Below are 21,142 nucleotides of genomic sequence, written 5' to 3'. Positions count from 1 at the left end.
GAGTTGAAAATTTGGGATGTGTGTGTTCATTGGCCTACATTCGTGGGTGGGGAGGATGGTCATCTCCACGGGGATGGCTGGGTTCTCCATATTTGCGCCTGACTCTGAGTTCCAAAGAAGCAAAAACATGAAACTTTTTAACAAAAAACTGACAGCACTAAGAGATGATGGAAAAACAAGGGGAACGGTTCTCATCCCAGCTTGGTCTCATACACCATGTTACCTTGGGTTGCTCTGCATATCAGTTTCTTCATCTTTTTTTTTTTTAAGATTTTATTTATTTATTTGACAGACAGAGATCACAGATATGCAGGCAGGCAGAGAGAGAGAGAGAGAGAGAGAGGAGGAGGAAGCAGGCTCCCTGCTGAGCAGAGAGCCCGATGCGGGGCTCAATCCCAGGACCCTGAGATCATGACCCGAGCCGAAGGCAGAGGCTTTAACCCACTGAGCCACCCAGGTGCCCCAAGTTTCTTCATCTTTCAAAGGAGGAGGCAGGACTTGAGGCTGACAGAGGCCCCTTCCAGCCCTGAGAGCTCTCATTCCATTGCACTCACTCCTTCATTCTATGATTCCCTTCTTCGGATAGAGGGGAAAGCTTTTAAACAGCTTACTAGTTTGAAATATTTTATCCTCCACTAGATTTCTTTAGGCGGTGGAATGTGGATTCCGGGTCCAGTTTCCCATTTTCTTTTCAAGCTGAATGATTGCTTTAGGTCGACTGTTAACAAAATGGGGTCAAAGCCATCATTTCATTCCACGAGGTTTCTAATTCTCCAAGTGAACTGGCACGCTCCCCTTTTCACAGAAGGAAAAAAACAAAGTCCTGAAGTAGTGAGAGCTGAATCCATACTGGAAAGAAATGGCAGTGTTTGGGTAAGTAGCTTAGAAGCAAATTAACCTCCCCAAACATATGGATCGGTTCAACAACCTTGGCTGTTAGCTAGGGTTCCTTCTCAAACGCTAATGAACAGCTCTTCTTGACACTGGAAATGAGCAATAGCTTTAGTTTTCTACAAATAGGCTCAACAGACAGAATGCAAAAAAAAAAAAAAAAAAGCTCTCAAGATACATGGCTGTTCAGATCATGACCTCTAGAAGGACAGGGACTGGAGTGCTAGCATGGTCTGTGGGGTTTTTAACATCCTTCAGGCCCAGGACTGGACCCAGCAGGGTCTTCAGTCTTACTAAATAATGTCCCTGGGCAAATCACTGAAAACCAGAGCAGATTCAAGCTAGCGATTACCATCACGTGACTACTGAGCGTCTTGGCTTCCCGTCCTGTAAAATTTGGTTGGTGATGATGGTCTTTGGAGAACCTGATTTGGTGATACTCCACTAATTCATTTTCTCCTAAAAGGGATTGTTACTTTGTCTCTTAGCATTAATTTCTAGCTCTGATGTGTCCTCCACAGTTCTCTGTGACATTGACCATTTCCACTTAACACATACTCTTGCTCACACCTACTTAAGCCAGTCTCAAAATCTTTGTCCCCGTGCCAAGCACAATGCCTGGCCTGTGGTTAAATGCTCAGTACACATCTTCTGAATACATGCAAATCAGAGAGTCTAAATAAAACATATGAATTGGGGTGAACTTGAGCTTGTTAACACTAGAAGGTAGTCCTTGCATCATGACGCTTGGACCATAGAATAACCAGCGACACCTGCGCTGCCTACCCCCCCCCCCCCCAGCACAGATACCATCTCATAGTAGTCATATCAGGCCCCCAACTGCCCGACCTCACTTTGAGCTGTCTTGCCCCTAGGTCTTTGCTTGAATCAATCCCATGGTTGGGAAGAACTCTCCAACACATCCCTTTTCTTCTTACCGAAATTCTATCCAACCTTCAAGGCCTCACTCAATGCCCCGTCCTCTATACAACTGCAGCCTGACTCTCTGTGAGTCAGAAAGTCAAGAATGTTCTCTCTCTCTGTCCTTCCCTCAGACTTTGACCATCAGCGATGCTATTATATTTTACTTGGGCTCTTATCCCAGCCCTTGCAATAACAGTATTATTAGTACATACCTCTGTTCAGTCCTGCCCTGCCCACCCCTTGCTATATGTCTCTGGGTTCCTCCCTTGGCCCCAACACAGCCTTACAGGCAGTGATTTTTTTATGGGGGATGCCCAGCCAGGTGGCAATGGCTCTGATGCTCCCAGGGCATCACATGCATGCAGAGCTGCCAAAAATCCTAGGGCGAGCTGCTCTGCAGCATCCATCAGGGCCGGCAGCAGGGCAGGCAAGGCAGCGCTGAAGCCCTGGTCAGAGGGGTGGGCTACACTTACTTGGCATAAGCTTTCTCCAGCAGGCAGGGCCAGAACTCTTGGTCATTGCTTCGAGGACGCACAAAAAGGTACTCCTTTTTCAGGACAGGCAGGCGATCATCAACCACCACTTCCACCCACTGGCCACATTGCCAGAACTGGAAGAGAGATGAAATATATGCCTTAGTGGAACTGGAGCAGAAGGGAGCTTCTGGACCCCCAACCCATGCCAAGTGATAACCACTGTCATGACATGACCTCATCAGTGTCACAACAAACTCTATCCAAAACAAAATCCTGGCCCAGGTCAGTGGACAGGGGCCAGGCACGTCAACTGCACTGGACAGATGAGTCACAGATCAAGTGAGTCAAGGAAGATACAGGCTGCATGGAGAGAGACTTGGGTTTTAGTTAGACTTTGCTGCTAACTCTGGCCTCACTTGGGCAAGTCCTCTAGAAGCTTCAGACACACATGAGACTTTCCAGGTATACCTTGGGCACAAAATGACGATCGATGGAACAGATGCTGAATAATAAGGAGACTGGTAGATACAGAGTGTTATCGCAGGGGACAGGAGAGCCTACTGGGAGCCAAAGCCTCGAAGGAGGAGGCAGGACTTAAACAGGTGGCAAGGAGGTAGGAAAGGCATCCCAGACGGCAGGGACAGTGTGGGCAAAGGCCTGAAGGCTGGATGATGAGGATTGCTCAGGAGCACTGAGCAGTGACAGGCTTGTTCTGGCTCCCTTCAGCCCATGTGAAGCTGGCCCTGTCATCAGAGCAGCAGAAATGAAACTGAGTGGCACCGCTACCGCTAAGCGTGCAAATGAACCAGATGCTCCTCTCCAAAACAGACCGCTTTAATCTTCAGTGTTCAACTCTTAATGGTTCAGCGGGCGACATCACCAAATGAGGAAAATTCCTAACAAAGCCAGCCTTTTGGAGTTTCCTCATTGGTCTCCCCTGTGCCGGATAAGCAGCTGGCCTTCCAGCTTCAGGTCTGAGCCTCGATGAAGACAAGTCTCTGACAGGTGGGCTCAGAGTAAAGCCGGGTGGATGTGATCTCTCATCTGTTTGGCAGTGACGGGAAGCCATCCACATGGCCTTTTCCACAGCTGGATATCCCAGATGCTGGGCCACTGCATCCAGCTGAGGACGCACTTTCCAAGTAGAGTTGGAGACGAGACAGAGATGTCAGTGGAGACAAAGCAAAGATGTTTTCATGGTCATTAATGAGCTCAGTGCACTGCTGCTGGTTCTGGTACAGCTGCGATTTGAGTCCCTAATGCAGTCAATTGTGTAGAGAGGTTAAGAGCCAACAGGGGTGTTACCAGGAGCGAGACCAGGAAACATGTTTGAGATGTCAAGGAAAACTAGAAGTGGGGTACTGGAAAAACAGCGTGATCTGGATAGCAAATTGTAGCAGACAGTGGCCAGTCCCCGGAACTGTGCTCGAGTCCTGGTTTTCCCTTTAGTTATCTGAACAACAGATATTGCGTAAGACACTGAATTCTCTGTGTCTCAGTTTCTCTGTGTTCTCAGTTTCTCATCTGTCAAATGGTGATAAAGTAAGAACGTCCTCATAGGGCTGTGATTGGGGTCAGATGAGATTGTGAATGTGAGATCCAGCTTTGAACATAGAAACTATTTTTCTATAGCTTCTTTGTTCAGCACCTAGGATAGTGCCTGGTGCAGAGCAGACTATCAGGAATGAGTGAGTTCTGACTTGAATGAGCTCCTCTGGTTGGTTCTCACTTAGAAGTCCCCTTCACCCCAGTATTCCCTCATGAGTAATGCTGACCAAACTTGCTATCCGTATACAAAGGGAGCACCAGATAAGATCTTGTTCCCAGAATGGGTCGAGAACGAGGCCACCGATGTGCATTTCCTGGTTCATCCCGTTAGGTGAGGAGCGCTGGCATACGAATAATGTTTGGACCCTCAAAGAGGCATGCTGGTGCCATTTTGTCAGCACCCACATGTCTGAGGGACGCCAGAAGTGTTTTGGGCAAAGCAGCCATGTTGCCTGAGCATTGGATTCTTTATTTTATTTTATTTTATTTTATTTTTATTTTGGGGGGGGGGCACTGGATTCTTTCCAGAGTGTAGTGCCCAAGCTCAGAGTGATGAGAACAGATGTATAGAAGTCAACACCTCAACTTTTTCTGGAGAACTGTGGAAATTTCTCACCATTCAGAAGGGCAGAGAGAGTTCCGTCTGGGCCTCAGTTTCTTCTAGCCATGTGTTACTACCAATACTTGCAGGCTGAAGTGAGCTCAGACAGTAAACCTTGTATCTTCTAGCTTACTCCTTGTTCAGTTCCTTGGACCACCAGGATCAGCATCCCCCGGGAACTTGTTAGAAGATCCAGTATGCAAATAGTTGAACTTCAGGAAGGGAGATCAAAATAAAGGAGGACACCCAGAGATAATGAAGGGATGTTTAGTTGAGCAGGAAAAGGAGATAGGTCTTCAGAATGAGAGGGCTCACTGAATTCCAGACAAGATTAATTTCAAAAAGGCACACATCGGGACAAATTCCAGAGAAATTTCTGAACACCAAGGAGACAGAGTACCTCTCCTAAATTTGCAGTTTGAAAAAGCATGTTGCAAACAAAGCCAAGAGCGTAGATTAGTATTGGATTTTTCTTTTGCAACATTGGAAGTAGGAGACAAAGGAATAGTTTACAGATATTTGAGGAAAGGGAATGGGATCCAAGAATCCCAAGTGCAACTGGCATATTATTCGTTAAGTAAGAGCAAACAAAAAACACCCATGTGACTGGAAGAAATTATTCAAGGAACTACTTACTTAACGAGGATGAAATTAGAACAAAAATCTTAAGAGGGAATGAAGGGTGAAAGCAACAATGGTGGGCAGAGGTTTAAATATGCTTTGTATAAGAAACATGGTGACAGTGAAATTGAGGATGAACAAAGATGTAACAGGAAAACATAAATGACAGGAAGCTGGAGTAGGAATATGGATATCAGATAAAAAAATAATTCAAAGCCCAGTACATTAAATACAAAAAAGAGGGATATCGTGTGAACTTTATTCCAACCACAGGATAGCAAGAACATAAACCTTTAGGCATCACAGAATATAACAGGAAAAGTTTAAAGCCTAAACATCTGAAAACATAAGAGGAACCCTCCAAGGTATAGCTTTGGGGAAGAACTTCAATTCACCTCTTTTAGGACTTGATTAAATCAACCAGACAAAAAAATAAGCCAAGATTTTAAAAAAAAAGTTAATTGCAGAAACAACAATCTGCAAATTGGAAAGCTTGAGTCCACATGTAAAATTTTTGCCCAACGGATATTCTCATATGTCCATGAAGCATTTGCAAAAACTGTTGTAGAATTGACATAAATAAAACCTTAATAAATCCCTCAAATGTAGAGATTTTATGAATATATTCTCTGATCATAATTTAAATAATCTAAAACTCTACAACCAAAACTTAACCAAAACCAAAAGTATATTATCTTAAAATTAATACAGGTAGTTCCAGATGATTTAACTATTGTCTGTTTTACTTTGGAAGAACAGATAAGCAATGATTAACAACTAATTGTTCAAATTATTTCAGATCAAGGTATGTAAAAGTCAATGGGCACAGTGTAAAAAGCCAGCATAACTCCAACATAGTCAAAATAACTAGAAAACAATTCTATATATGACATTGATGCAAAAATTCTAATAAAAATTTTATCAAATTGAATCTCACAATGCATCAAAAAAAATGGCACAGCAGGAGAGTACATCACTAAAATCAGGAGAACGTAGGACTTTGCTCTTGTCATTCTTATTTAGGATTGTGACCCTCTAACTAATACAACAGAGCAAAGAGAGTTCTAGAAATATTAAAAATAGAGAAAAATTATCTTTATTTGCAGAGAATATCAGTTAATTAAAAAAACACACACACAAAAAATAAAACTTACCAAGGAACTTGGTAAGGTGGTTGGATATAATTTAATATATAATAAGGAGTGGCTTTGCTCTTGTCAGCAACATCTAGTTAGAAATGAAGGGGGAAAATCTCATTCATACTAGCTACAAAATTGTAAAATACTTGGGAATATATTTAATGAGAAGGCTGTCACACCAATATGGAAACATAACTATAACATTTTATTGAAGGTCATAAAAGCATTTTATTGAGGTTCTGAATAGAGAGAAAGATAGACCACGTTTCTGGGAAGGAATAATTAAAATAATAAAAATGTGATGTTTCCAAATTAATACATAAATTTAATGCTGCTCCACTCTGCATCACAGTGGCGTCTCCTTTTAATTAGACACAACGATTTTAATATTCTCATGGAAAAATAAATGTGCAAGAATTACCAAGATATTTTTGAGGAAAGAATAATGAAGGAAAACTTATTCTACCAGATGTTGCATCTGATTCTAAAGCTCCTGTAATCCAAATAGCAAAATATGGCACAGGGATCAACAGAGACAAAGGCTCAATGATGTACAGGGTTCTTGATTAATGACTTTTTTTTTTTTTTGCTAATTGTTTCTGCCATTTCTTTTTATTTACATGAAAACATTTTTACTCTCATGCTTCCTATGTGCTGCCAGATGTTGAGCTCAAGTCCTTTAATAGAGAGAGACAAAGTAATTAACACATAGGTGACTCTTCCATCTTAAGCTAGCAGACCACAAGGGTGTTCAAGACACTCGCCTCCCTGTGCTTTCAGAGAACCCATCCACGTAAGGAGCGTCCCAGCAGTGCACATACCCGGAAACGGAAGATCCCTGCATACTGGTGTGAAAAACTTTGGTCCATCAGGATCTTCTGCAGATGCTGGCGGTTCAGAGTCAAGGAGCCCAGCGCTGCCAGGAACCAGCAATCTCCTGCAAGGGAATGTAAGCCATGAGAGTTCTACTGAACACATCTCGAAGCCCTACCCCACACATTTCACAGGTCTCCATATGCCTTCTTCTGAATAATGCATTTTTTTGTTTTTCCTATCCGAGTGGTGAGAACTGGGGAAGGTCTCACTAGGGCCAGTTCCAAACAAGATAGAGAAGGAGCTGGTGGTGATGGGGGATAGTGGTGTGGGGATAATGGGGGTTGGCATGGCTGGAATGAAGGTAAAGGGAGCTCGACGGATGGTAATGGCGATGATGAGGGAAGTGAAGAGAGCCCCAGCCAGGCTTCAGCAGGGCTGGTGGGCCAACCTGCCTCTGATTCTCATTTTGCCAGAGATGCCCAGAGCTGAAGTTCTAGGAAATGTTGTTGCTGGAGTGAACAGTCCATCCACAGCAGCACCAAGGATGCGGATCTTGCCTCCTCAGAAGCTGGGGTAGAACTCTGGGGTCTGGGTGGGCACCCCCCTTTGTCTCTCCCTACCTGGAGGCTGACTTCAGGCAGCCTGCTTATTCCGGGCCCTGAGGAAAGACGTTGAGTCCTTACCAGCATCTCCTTGTTGGATGTCAAATCTGCTTGCACCTTCCAGGATGAAGTGAGGCTCTGATTTCCCGTTTAATATATCCTTAGGCAAGAGGGAGAAAAGCCATGAGCATCTTTCACTCCTCTGTGTCTCCACGTGGTACCTAAGACATCACTCACTTTGTCTTTGAGGGGTAGAGGTTAATTCTTAAATAGGTGCCTAAAATCTGAGTTAGGAAAGTTCCCCTCATTCTTCTGGTTTGATTGCTATCAGGAAGGCAGGTGTCAAAGGGGTGGCATATGTAACTGACAAGGCAGGCAAGACATGCATAAGCAAAATGCATGAGGACATGAACATAAATAAGGACTCGGGATCCTTACATCAATAGCCCTCCCGGTTCCAACAAGCAGTGTTTTAGTAACAGGTTATAAATAACCCCCCCCCAAGAGATATATTTATTACAGGACACCTGTATAAGCATCATAAAGCTTTCCTTGTGGAATGCCCCCTCTTGGAAGTCAGTATAGGCTTTCTGGGATCCAGGTTCCAGCTACAGGATAGATACAAGACGTGTTACTCAGACCCTCGCCTACTCCCTGGCTAACTCAGAGACTGATTCTGGAAGACCCTGGATCCCTCGTCTTGGATGCTGTTACACCGCGCCCAGTCGTGTCCTGAATTCTGACACTCGGAGCCCCTGGCAGCCATAGAAAGGGGTTTGCTAGAGGGATCTGCAGGGCTACCATGTCTGGGGAGAATTTGCAGGAACTCTCAGCAGACACAAGGACTGTGAGAGCTCCTGAAGGGGCTTGCTTGGGCCCAGGGTCCCCAGGCACTCCCCAGCTTTCCCCTACTGGAAGTCTGCAGGATTACCTTCAGCGCCCTCTCTGTGCCTGGGGCTCTTCTTGCATTTCCACTGCATAAATTTGCATTTGCATACTCTGGTAATTGTTCCTGTATCATTTCTTTTCACATTGACAAATAAGTCCCCAGAGAACAGGTCCACAAAGTGGAAATGGATTTATTTCCTCAGCAGCCATGAATGTGCAGAGCCCTGTGCCTTGAGACACCTGCCAGCCCTTTGTAAACTGCCAGTTTCCTGGTGGGGACGCCAAAAGGCAAACAAAGGTGTGCATGTCTGCAAACACCTCAGCCCAGCTTGCCCCACCCTAAACATGCTCCCACTGCCTTCTCTATAAAGAGCTGGCCTCTCCGGGGAGCCAGGAGAGATGCACTCATGCCCAGACCTTCCCCAGGTGGAGGTGCCTAGGTGCTCACCAGGTACCTACATCTGGGCTCCAAGCCCTTCCCCAGGGAATACCCATGACTGGGCAGACGCGGGGAACTCCCCCAATACAAGTGAGCGGGGCAGCCTACTGCAGGGCCAGAGAGGGAGCAACTTGTCCAGTTCCAAACAATTGGGGGCACTTCTACTAGCTGTCCCCACCCTTGCTCCTGCAAAAAGGAAATGAAGGTCTCCCTGGGGTTTGTGTCAGGGAGCAGATGCTTAAGATTCTCCACTGGTGGGAATTAGAGAGAGCAGAGGCCACTGGGCTTGGGACTGGGAGCAAAGACAGCTTTGCTCAGCTTCCCTGACCTGCCCACAGTCCCACCTCTCCTCTGCTGTTTGCTCCTGGTTTCCCTGCAGGGACGGCAGAGGGGGAATGGGTGTGCTGAGAGGCATTCACACAGACCTGGTGTGGCATCCTGCCGCTCATTCTCCCCGCATGACCTTGAACAACACCCTTGACTTTGCTGAGGCTTAGCTTCCTCCTGTGCAAAATGGAGACTCGAGGGGTAAAGCGATCGAGGCACTGGTTGCCTTGCTGGGGTCTGGGGGCTTTATATGCCCACCATCTCCCATTAGCCTTGCAAAGCAGGAGTCTTTCCATTTTACAAATGAGGAAGGATGTGAATACTTAGCAGAACATCAGACAAGGTACATGGTCAATAAATATTGATTCCCTTCTTCTGTAATATTTGCAAAATTAAAAAGGCCATACTCAGAGCCGCAAATGCATTCATTATTAAACATGATAGAATAAAAACATGAATTAAACAGTCAATTCATAGACATTAGAAAGATGAAAAAGGACTCAAATATAGGCAGAAAAAAATGATAAAAGAGACAATTAGCAAATTCTAATATAGAAAAACAGCAAGATTAAGAAAGCAAATAACTCATTTCATTTGGGGGAGAAGGTTTACATAGACCTCACCTTTGGCAAAGATGGTAAAGAAACCCAACTAAAATTAGAAATACAAATGAGGTTTTAGCAATATAAAAACATGCTGTAAAATTCTATATGGATGAATTTAAAAATAGTGATGATTTTCTGACCAAAAGGAACACGATCAAAAACGAGTCAAGTTTGTAAATAAACTGAAAAAACAATCAATAACCTTGCGATAGTATTTTCAGATGATAAAGAATATATCCCTAACAGCTCTGTAAAGGCTTCTAAGGGCTCATGATTTCCTACAGAATTCTCTCAAACTTTCAGGGAATAGACAATTCCTATGTCACTTAAATTTTCAATATAAGAAAGAAGGCAAAAAGAAAGTCATTGCCACCATTTATTTTAAGAAGCCAGCATAGCCCAAGACTGCGAAAGCACAACACACGTACGCCTACACCTACACACACACACACACACACACACACTACTGATTTAGGATACCAGGATGGTTTCATATCAGGATATATATTAATATAAAGTAGCATTTACATGGGCTAAAGGAGAAATAATTTATATCCTTCTAAGAAATACACCACAACTTTCTCTGACTCACTAAAATGATAAAGATTTAAATTAAAAAAGTGTAGCTAATCAGGGGCAAAAAGACATCCTAATGCTGTGAAAATGAAGTGGCAATTATTGCAAATCAATATTCAATATCAAGTCTATGGGCAAACCCTGGAATCGTCTGCATCAAAGTTGGGCACAAGATCTTCATTTGTGTCTCCTGTCCTCTGAGGGGACTGTTTCTTCCCCAGCCTGGGCTTTAGAGGGGGTGTTGGGTGATCTAACAAGAGCTCAGTGTGCAAAATGGAGACTCGAGGTGGCTCAGTGGGTTGAGCATCTGACTTCGGCTTAGGTCATGATCTCGGGATCTTGTATGGAGCCCCTCATCAGGCTCCCTGCTCAGCGAGGGGTCTGTTTGTCTCTCTCCCTCTGCCCCTTCCCCTGCTCATACTCTCTCTTTCTCTCTCAAATGAATAAAATCTTTTTTTTTTTAATTTAATTAAAGAGAAGTAAGAGGGAAACTGAGTGGCTCATTGGTTAAGCATCTGCCCTCGGCTCAGGTTATGATCTCAGAATCCCGCATCAGACTTCCTGCTCAGAGGGAAGCCTGCTTCTCCCTCTTCCGCTCCCCCTGCTTATATTCCCTCTCTTGCTCTCTCTCTCTGTCAAATAAATAACTAAAATCTTAAAAAAAAAAAAAAGGGAAGTAGGGGGGCGCCTTGGTGTCTCAGTGGGTTAAGCATCTGCCTTTGGCTCAGGTCATGGTCTCAGGGTCCTGGGATCGAGCCCCCCGTCGGGCTCTCTGCTCAGCAGGGAGCCTGTTTCCTCCTCTCTCTCTGCCTGCCTCTCTGCCTACTTGTGATCACTCTTTCTCCATCAAATAAATAAATAAAATCTTAAAAAAAGAGAAGTAGAAAGAGGTGGAAATTATACCCAGAAGCATTTTCATCTCTGGGCTGACTTGCTGAGAGAATAGGTAAAGATGAATGGATAAAGATGTGAGATATATATATATATCTCACAATATTACTCAGCCATCAAAAAGAATGAAATCCTGCCATCTGCAGAAACATGGATGGAGCTGGAGAGTATTATGCTAAGCAAAATAAGTCAGAGGGAAAAAAAAAGGGGAGAAAAAAAAAAGAGAGAGAGAGAAAGGCGAACCAAGAAACAGACTCTTAACTATCGAGAACAAACTGATGGTCACCAGGGGAGGGAATGGAGCTATGGGTGAAGCAGGTGATGGGGATGAAGGAGGGCACCTGCTGTGAGGACCGCCACAGGGTGTGGTCTGGAAGTGTTGAGTCATTAAATCGTACACCTGAAGCTAATATCACACTGTGTTAACTAGCTGGAATTTAAATTCAAACCTAAAAAAAAAAAAAAAAAAAGAGAGAGAGAGATGGCCGTGCTCTGTGGGTGTCACCGGGTGGGACAAGCACACCAGGGCAGTGAAGTGTGACAAGATTGGCAAGGAGCAGTGTCCACCCTGAGTGTGACTCAGTCTCCAGGGACCTTCACAGACAGGCGGACTGCTGGGTGCTGCCTCCCACAGCCGGGATTCAGTGGGTCGGCAGGGGTTGGGTTCAGGTTGTATACAGCAACACCAAGGATTCAGAGGTCCCACCAAGGGCTGGGGACAGGTTCAGGGAAGCTGAGCACTTTGTTCCAGAGGCCACAGGAATGGGCTGTGAAGCAGGCAATGGGGCTCCACAGCGCCTAGCTCTTCCCCGCTGACCTCACCAGCAGACAGGGGCTTCTCCCTGTCAGTGTTTTCCGATTCTGTGAGATGGGCTCTTTGGGGGCTCTGAGACATCACTTGTATGGAAAGCAGTCACGATGGTTACTTTTATCACCTGACTGGATCATAGGGTCCCAGATATTCAGCTAAACATTGTTTCTAAGTGTGTCTGTGTTTCCAGATGAGATTAGCATTTATTTGAATCAGAATTCAGGAAAGCAGGTTGTGATCCCCAGGGCCCACAAGCACCGCCCAATTCACTGAGGACCCCAATAAAATGAAAGGGAGAGGAAGGGAGCATTTTCCCCTTCTCTGCCTGACTGCAAGATGGGACATTAGTCTTCTCTTGTTCTTCGACTGGGAATGACGCCATCAGCCCCCAGTCAGACTAAACTACACCACTGGCTTGACTGGGTCTCCAGGTTGTACAAGGCAGACCTGTGGGACTTCTCAGCTCCCATAACCACGTGGGTCAGTTCCTCACAGTAAAAACATCAATGGGCTAAGTCTAGGTATTTCTTCTATAATAGATGGATACACACACACACAGAAGCCACATATCTTATTATTACTGTTCCTTTGGAGAACCTTGATTAATACAGAAGCCACGAGAAACAGTCATACAAGTAAACTTAACAACTTTCACATTGAGAAGTCCTTTCTCAAGGCAAACTTTTGGGGCAATCTGTGTTATATCAGGTATGACAGAAGCACATGTAAGGCGAGAATGGCTAGAATCTTAGAAAATACTCTCTTAGGCGGTCCCAGACCAGGCAGTCTCCTGCAATTGCTTCTGGACATGTCTTTTCCAATGCAACCTCCCTTGGTATACTTTGGAGCGACTCTTGCATTCATCAGAGGCTGCTAATGCACTGTCCCAGAGGGTGTGCTGCCTCCTGGATGAGGGAACACCAGGTTTAGCATCTTGGCATTCAGAAACAGGCTAAATATATCTTTCATAGGATGGCCAGAGTTCAGGCTGGGCCAGATGGCAATGTTACTCCCTTTCTACTTTTGCTAGAGAGCTTTGTTTTATTGGTGTCAAAGTTCTTTGGCTCAATGACATTTGGTCTGGGCATGATCACTTTGTCACTTTCAGTTACCTGCTGCTTTTGTAACCTACACTCATATGACCGTTTTGTTAATCTCTTCCTTTTCTGAAGAACTCATTTTGGTCCCAAGATTAATCATTTCTAGTGAATGATCCTTTTAGAAACTCCACTCTGGCTACTTAAAAGTTGAAAAGTTGTTACCTGGGTAGGCGATACTTCATTCTGGGGTGGCCACGAGCCAGAATCCACAATGGGGTTGGGTTTGGAGCTCTAAGCACCCATCAGAGAATGTGTTTTGGGCCCACAGATCCTTCTTCAGTTGAGAAGTGAAATGTTTGTCATGAAAGAATGGGGGCAAAAATGAAACTGCAGCCTCTCAGTCTGATACATGTTGGTGACTCTGCTGTGAAGATCTGTATCTATGATTCTGTGCTGTCCAATATGGTAGCCACAAGTCATATGTGACTACTTTAAATTCAATTTAATCTTCAATCCCTCAGTTGCACTAGCCATATTCTAACTAGCCACATATAACTAGTGGTTACTATATTGAATGGTACCAAAAGACTCCGCCATCATGGAAGTTCTACTGGACAGTGATCATCTATTGAATAAGGATAATAATATTAGCTACCTTACAGTACTATGATGGTAATTAAATGAAATGTCATATGTAAGGTGTTTAGATTAATACTTAATGCATGTGTATACTTGATAAATGGGATTTGTTATTATTTATGAAATTAAAATTCTAAAAGGAAGTCACTCTAATGTCAACTTTCATTCAGGGAAATTATCAAATAGATACCCCATGTACAAGTCTAATTCTCAGCATTGTTTCTTGCTGAAATGGGGGGTTTATAGGCTGTGCTGAGGCTGATGAGGATTTGGGTCTCATCAGTGCCATTGGCTCAGAGCAGGGTCACAGGCTGTTCCAGAACCTGATCGCCTGCCAGTGGGGACAGTGTGAGGGGTGGGTTGAAAATTCCTTAAACAAAGAGAAGCTGAATGAAGCAGGATATGAAGGAACTTCTATTTCAAAATTCCAGCAGCAAAATGGATTAGGTTGACTCTTGGAGGGAGGGAAGGATGGAAGGAAAGACAGAGTCAGAGACAGAAAAAGAGAGGGAGAGGACATTATGGGACATCAAACACCTTTTTTTGTACCAGGCATAAAAAACTGAGTCTAGTTTTATGCCCCTGACTGTTGGGCTATTAGTGAATCTACCAAGCCCAATTAGTGAATCTACTAATATCAATTTCAATGATATCCATGATGGCTTAACAATTGCCTAGAGGATGGAAGGTCCCCATTGTCTGGAAAAGCCGAGGATGTGAAGATGGCCTCAGAAGCCTTGGTATCATCTCAGCCATTACATTGTTGAATTTGAAGGAGTGCCAGACAGACCTCTGGACAGTGACTGGGCAAACTCTAGATTGCGAGGCAACCTTCTGAAAGTCGTGAGAGTTAGCAGAACACGAGAAGAAAAGTGATTCTCCACACTCCCTGCCAGGCTCCCCTATGTTCTCAAATGGTTTCATCTGACCTACATTTCTCCCCTTAAAGTGTTTGTTGAAACTATTTGAGGGCCGAAGCTGACTGTAGTGTGAAAACCCAAGGGATCCAAAAGGACAGCCCCTGAGGCTGCTTCCCTATGCCATCCTTCCCAAATTATTTGTAGTAACAATAGCTAGTGTTTGGAAAGTGTTTACAATGTGCTAGACACTCTTCTGAGTATTGTCTTCGTTCCTTAAAATAATCATGAGAAGTATCCATACAACATTTCATTTTTACTCCCATTCTTTTTCACCTAAAAAATGGAAAGTAGGACACGACATGGACATTGATTCTTGGTTACCAGACAAGCGAGGAGTCTACTGATACACAAAATATTTGTGGCCCACGGGAGCCCAGAACACAACATGACCTTATTATTTTTTTTTTAATTTTTTTAATAAACTTTTTTTTTAAGATTTTATTTATTTATTTGACAGACAGATCACAAGTAGGCAGAGAGGCAGGCAGAGAGAGAAGGGAGGAAGCAGGCTCCCCGCCGAGCAGAGAGCCCGATACGGGGCTTGATCCCAGGAATCTGGGATCATGACCTGAGCTGAAGGCAGAGGCTTTAACCCACTGAGCCACCCAGGTACCCCGACAACATGACCTTATGATGAGGCCTGATGGAAAACAGCATAGTGTGGTGATAGAAGGACAGGTCTTGGAGACAGAGCCCAGAGTTCAAATCCCAGCTATACCACTTTGGGCATGTCACTTAAGTCTGTTTCTATTTCACATCCATAAAATGGGGTTAATAATTGTACCTCCTACATCACTGTGAGGATTCAGTGAGTCAAATCCCCTAAAGCCAGGCCTGCCATATAGTCAGCAGTGTGTAAGTACTGGCTTTTACAACTAGGATTGAGCCACACTGGCCATGGCTCCTCCTCTAAGGCTCCTTCCAGGAACAACTATAAGTTTTGGCAGTTGAGGATGTCACCATCTTGTAAGGGTGAGTTCACTGGCCTTCTCGTCTACCATCCTACTTGTTAAACAAGTCAACCTACGGATTCTCAATTGCACATATGGAGCTTGAAACCCACGTCAAGGACCTGCAGATAGAGTCATTCCTTCATCCATTCACACAATTATTCATTCAAGCAAATCCTAACAGGGTCCTACTGGGCACACAATCCCCTGTGAAGAAAAGTGCACTGTGTGGAATGAAGAATCTTAATTTAAATCCCAGGTCCTTCCCTCACTAACTGCCATCTTATGCAAGTTGCATCACCTGTCTAAATCTGTGTTCTTCTTAATGAAATGGAGAAAGAACAAAAGAGACAAAGCAAGAGAAGACACATGGAAAACTCACGGAAATAGAAATGTAAATGTTGTGACGAGGGACAGGAAGGCATTTGTCTCAGCTTTCGGCTGAGAAGAAGAATGGAAGTAAGACATAGCTGCCTCTGTACGCCCCTGTTTCAGGTCCCTGGCAGGATTCTCAGGAAGTCAACTCACTTCCGTTTGCTTCAGTTTCTCCTTGCCCCCAAAATACAAAATTTGAGGTGCTGCTAAAATCAGATAATAAGAAACTCCCAACTCTTCCTCTGAAACCCTTCCATTTCAACATAGAAATGTTATAAATTCTTTAACACTATAAATATGATCTCACATCTATTACTCAGCACCTTGGGGGGGGGGAACACTTTCTAAAAGAATCTCAGCTCCTAAAAATAACAAAGGGAAAAAATATAAGCCTTCCAAACTTTAAATAGAGTTCTCTGTTCAGCTCTCTGTAGGAGGGGAAGGCCAGAAGAAGAGAATCATTGCTGGGAACTTCATGCCTCTCCTGGTGAGATGGATCCTGGAAGCCTGATGTACCACCATTTGATGCTGAGCCCTACCTGATCCCCACACACCCTCCCCTCCCTAAAACTCAAATCTGTCTCAGGTTAGGGCAAGACTTGACAACTCCAGAGTTCAATGTCTTATTGTATGTCATCAGAAAATGCCCTTTCTGTATAACCTAACCTGGGTTAACTGAAAGTAGAGTGCTTGGAATTTAATCAGTGCTTAGTAGCATTTGCTGATATTGTAATTATTAGCTTACTAGAAATTATATTATTTTCTCTTGTCCTACATTCTGCTGGTTGCTTTTGGAAGCAAGAACAGCAGAGTTGGGCATTAAGGCCCCCAGAGTGGTCCTCACCTGGGTCCTTTGCATCAACAGTAGCCTCTGATGAGATTATAAGAATGTTAAGTGGGCTGAGAAATTTTTCTTGGGGATTCATGCCCTGAAATGAATATTGTTTGGAAAACCCAGAGGGCTCATCTCACTACAGAGCTGAGTTAGCAGCCATCTGTTGGACTAGGGGAAGAGGGGGTTTTGAATGTTGCCCTGAAATATTTCCCTAATTGTATAGCTGATATCTGAATTCTTTTATAAGTGATCAAGCCTTTGCAGGATTGAAATTACAAATTTAAAGAGAGAGGTGAGGCAATTATTTAAATTTATCCTATTGTACAAGTGATGGATGTGGATATCTTGCCTTTAAGTTCCAACAGGGAAAAAGAAAAAATAAGGACAGTGATAAGGAAGAGAATAAGGAGTGATGGAGACAGATGGGCTCAATTGTGGAGATGAGACCAACTATTACAATCTTCCTACCCATGGTTTCTCATTTTACAGATGAGAACATGAGGCATGCAATCCAGTGATGTGCTCAGTGATAGAAATGGGTTAAAATGCAGGGGTCTTGGTTCCTGGTACAGGGTCCTTCTGTCCCACTGAGGATACAATACTATAGCTGAGGGACCCAATGAATCTCATTCTCCTTCCCATTAGGTTTGGGCCATCCTTGAAAATCAGGTCACAGGCCCATCCTTTCAGTGAGAGGTACCATGGGACGCAGCTCGGTGGTACTGAATGTGTTCTGGAGGGGCTCACTCACCTTTGGCCGCATCCACCTCAGGCTGGAGAGGTCTTTTCCCTGGAGCAGCTGCAGACCTATGGAAGAAGTCTCTGCAGGGAATGTCTCATCCTCAAATGGTAGGCCTCTGCTTAGGCAACGATCCCGCAGGGAGGTGAAGTCCTGGCCGTTGAATTTGATGACAGAGGTCTTGGCTAGAGGCTCTTGGTTGTGTGCCATGACTCTCCTTAGAAGATGGGTAAGGCCTTTTCCTTCTGGCAAGAGAGAGAGATATTTTTAGGAATAAACTGTCAAGTCCTTTGCATCATGAGATGTGAGCCTTGGAAGGGCACTCAGATGTCCCCCGCCCCCTTTTACAAGTGACAGTACTGAGACCCAAAACACTTCTGTCCCCAGTGACGGAGCCAATTGGTGGGTGAGACCAAACTAGAATTCAAGCATTCTTTCTCCCAGTTCAATTCTCAATCTGCTGTGCCCGAGAGCTGCTCAGTATGCTGCTATGTGCATGAGAGACTATGGAGGGGGGGTATTTGTACATTAACGAACATTTATTGAGTGCTGACCTTGTGATAGGCACTTTTCTGAATGCTGGCAATCCAAAGATAAATACGACATGATCTTTATCCCTAAGGGGTTCATTATCAAGTGGAAAGATAGTTAAGATATTTTGACAGTTTGTTATCATTCAGCAGAAACTGTCTAATTAAAAATGTGTACAAAGTCCTGTGGCTATAAAGGGGGAGGAGCTATGAACTGCCCGGGAAAGTCTGGGATGACTCTCCCACAGGCAGTGACATTTGAATGGGGCCTTGAAGGAAGAAGACTATGCCAGGTGGAGAAGTGGTAGGTGTATATGTATAAATTATTATAAATCTGTCCAGGTTCCCTGAGTAGCAAGTGCATGGAGGTCCAGGAATTGGATTGGAAAGGTCATGGGTGTTAGAGAGAATGAGGGGGGCAATCTGGAGGGGTCAGTGAGGTAGAAGCTGGGGATAAGCAATGTTGGCAGAAATGTCCAGGAAAGTAGGTTGGAAAGCTGGACTGTGACATGTTTTATGCCCTGAAAGCACCACAGGGACATTGAAGAGGTCAGTCTTGATCAGATCTGTGTAAAAGATTGTGGAGTGAGTCAGAGGCCACATGAAGGGAATTGGTAGGGACTGAGACAGGGAGAAGATTAGGATGCTGCTACATGTGTTCATGGTAGAGATAATGTTAGACCATTAGTAGTGAAAATGTTGGAAAACAGATCCTAGTGTCATTTTACAGGTAAAAGCTAATAGGATTCCATGATGAATCAAATATGGGGGCAGCGGAAGGAGATGTGGAACAGGAAAAAGAAAAGGCAGTATGGTGAACAAATGAGGTTTTTTTTTTTTTAAGCTTTTATTTATTTATTTATCAGAGAGAGAGAGAGCGCGCGCACAAGCAGGCAGAGTGGCAGGCAGAGGCAGAGAGAGAAGCAGGCTCCCCATCAAGCAAGGAGCCCGATGCGGGACTCAATCCCAGGACCTAGGATCATGACCTGAGCCAAAGGGAGTAGCTTAACCCACTGAGCCACTCAGGCATCCCTGAACAAATGAGTTTTAAAGTTTGCCTTCTGCTCTCACCACCTTCCTACTAGTCCACAATACGGAGTAATATTTAAGCCTGTGAACCTACTTCTCCATCTGTACAGATTAATGGTACCAAACTCACAGGGTCTGTTGTCATATTAAATGAGAAGAACGGCTGGCATACAATGGGCACCCAGTAAAAGTCAGCATCCTAATTTCCCTAAAGAGATGTCAAGGAAGTCTGGAATTTCTTGTTCAGGAAGCCAAAAGTGTGTAACTGATGCCATTCACAAAAATGTATATCACATCCTCCATCTGTGAGGGAAGCTGACTTGCACCTGAATCCTTACTGACTGTTGGACTTAAAAAGCTTGTCTAACCCTTAAAGTAGTACATGTCAAGCTTCTCAGACTAGTGCACAGAAGACCCTGAAGTCTAGAGGTCCTATCCATTCCCACTGCACAGGGAAAAGGGAATCAGGTGATGACAAAGAACTAAAGAGGGACATAAATGAACAAATCATGAAGAAAGAATATGAACTTCCAATCAAGATCTTGGATCATACAAAAAACCATGCAAACTTAAAATGACTTAGCAACGTTCTTACAGTTAACGTATAGTAACAGTATGTTGTGAATTATTTAGATAATACAGATTCATAGAGTATCATCTATAAAGTGTCACTACAGTGTATTTGGAGAGAATCACACACACAAATGTCTAATGAATGAGGTAAAAATAATTTATATTTGAATTTGAATAATTTGAAATTTGAATAATTTATATTAGTTTGGACCATATGAGACTGTCATCTTTTAGGTCAAAAATTATTGAATATAGTCCATTTCATATGGTTTCGCCTAAAGTAAAATTGTTTGGATGTAGGCTATTTCCTTTGGTTTAGCCCAATATGTTATATGCATTTTTTTAATCTAGCTCTTGGAAAATAACAGTGAAAATATGTCAGTGTACCTTACCACTCACTATAGGGTTAAGAGGAGAGCCCACAGTAAATTATATAGAAGGCCAAAATAACAGTAAGGTATCATTCAAGAGCAAAAAAACAGTAATAGACATTGATTGCCAATTCAAGAAAAAGGCAATGACACCTGATAATGGAGAGTTGTGAAAATTATGGGTCTCCCAACTCCACACATGCTCAAGGACAGTGGAACCAATATAGCCTTGCCAAGCCACCTACCTTTCAGTAAAATATTGAATTAGAGTGTGTGATAAATTCCAGCAATGAGCTAATTTTAGTTTAGGAAAGCCAAATAGTAGTTACTCTTAATAACACAATTACGGGGTGTAAGAGGGAGTCTGCATATACAAGTGAGTGTGAAGAATTTGGCTTGACCTCTTCTTCAGAATCTTGCAAAGGCTTTACTTCCTTTTGGAAGTCAATTCCCAGGCCATCTGTAGGGCCCTCACTGCTCACCATTGGGTAGTGGGCAGTTGGGAGTACCCATATAATATCCGCTTTCCTCATTTGTGAAATGATGACAATAATGTGCATGTTGTAGAACTCTTTTAAGACTCAGATGAAACCATGATTGTCAAGTACTTAGCACAGTGACTAGTACACAGAGAGTGTCACTAAGTAATGGTGATTAGCAATATTATCATTTTGATTATGAAAGGACTGTGCAGAAAGCCCTACACCTTCTAAGATGAGGGCTTGCTTTTATGAATGACAGCTAGTCTCAGATGGGCCTGCAGGGGTGAGGGCCAGGGATGAGACATCACACCCACGTCCTCAGCTCTGCTACTGCTCTGCACTTGCTATCTGACAGCCCGGGAAGGAAAGTAAAGACTCTGGGGACAGGTGGCAGGTCTGGGTGTCTGTTGGTGGAGGAGGTGGTCCACTGCTCTGAGAGAGAAGAGAATCTTGATGGGGAAAAGAGAAGATAGACAGGAAGGGAAGGGAGTCTCCCCACTTCAC

General features: G+C 43.8%; 1 protein-coding gene across 1 annotated transcript in view; it reads right to left on the bottom strand.

The window, feature by feature from the left end:
- CAPN13 (calpain 13) overlaps positions 1–17,893 on the bottom strand; it is a gene marked incomplete at its 3' end in the record, with an annotated part of 50,947 nt that extends 33,054 nt beyond the window's left edge. The window contains exons 1-4 of the mRNA XM_080813666.1: positions 17,666–17,893; positions 7,700–7,778; positions 7,022–7,137; positions 2,289–2,425 (exon numbers count right to left, since the gene is read on the bottom strand). Coding sequence (XP_080669792.1) covers positions 2,289–2,425; positions 7,022–7,137; positions 7,700–7,778; positions 17,666–17,863 — 530 coding nt within the window. The 5' untranslated portion in view covers positions 17,864–17,893. The remainder of the gene's footprint in view (positions 1–2,288; positions 2,426–7,021; positions 7,138–7,699; positions 7,779–17,665) is intronic.
- Between the last annotated feature and the right edge of the window lie 3,249 nt (positions 17,894–21,142).

This window comes from Martes martes (genome assembly GCF_963455335.1).
Source record: "Martes martes genome assembly, chromosome: 9".
NCBI classification, from domain to species: domain Eukaryota; kingdom Metazoa; phylum Chordata; class Mammalia; order Carnivora; family Mustelidae; genus Martes; species Martes martes.
This window is presented reverse-complemented; position numbering and strand designations above follow the sequence as displayed.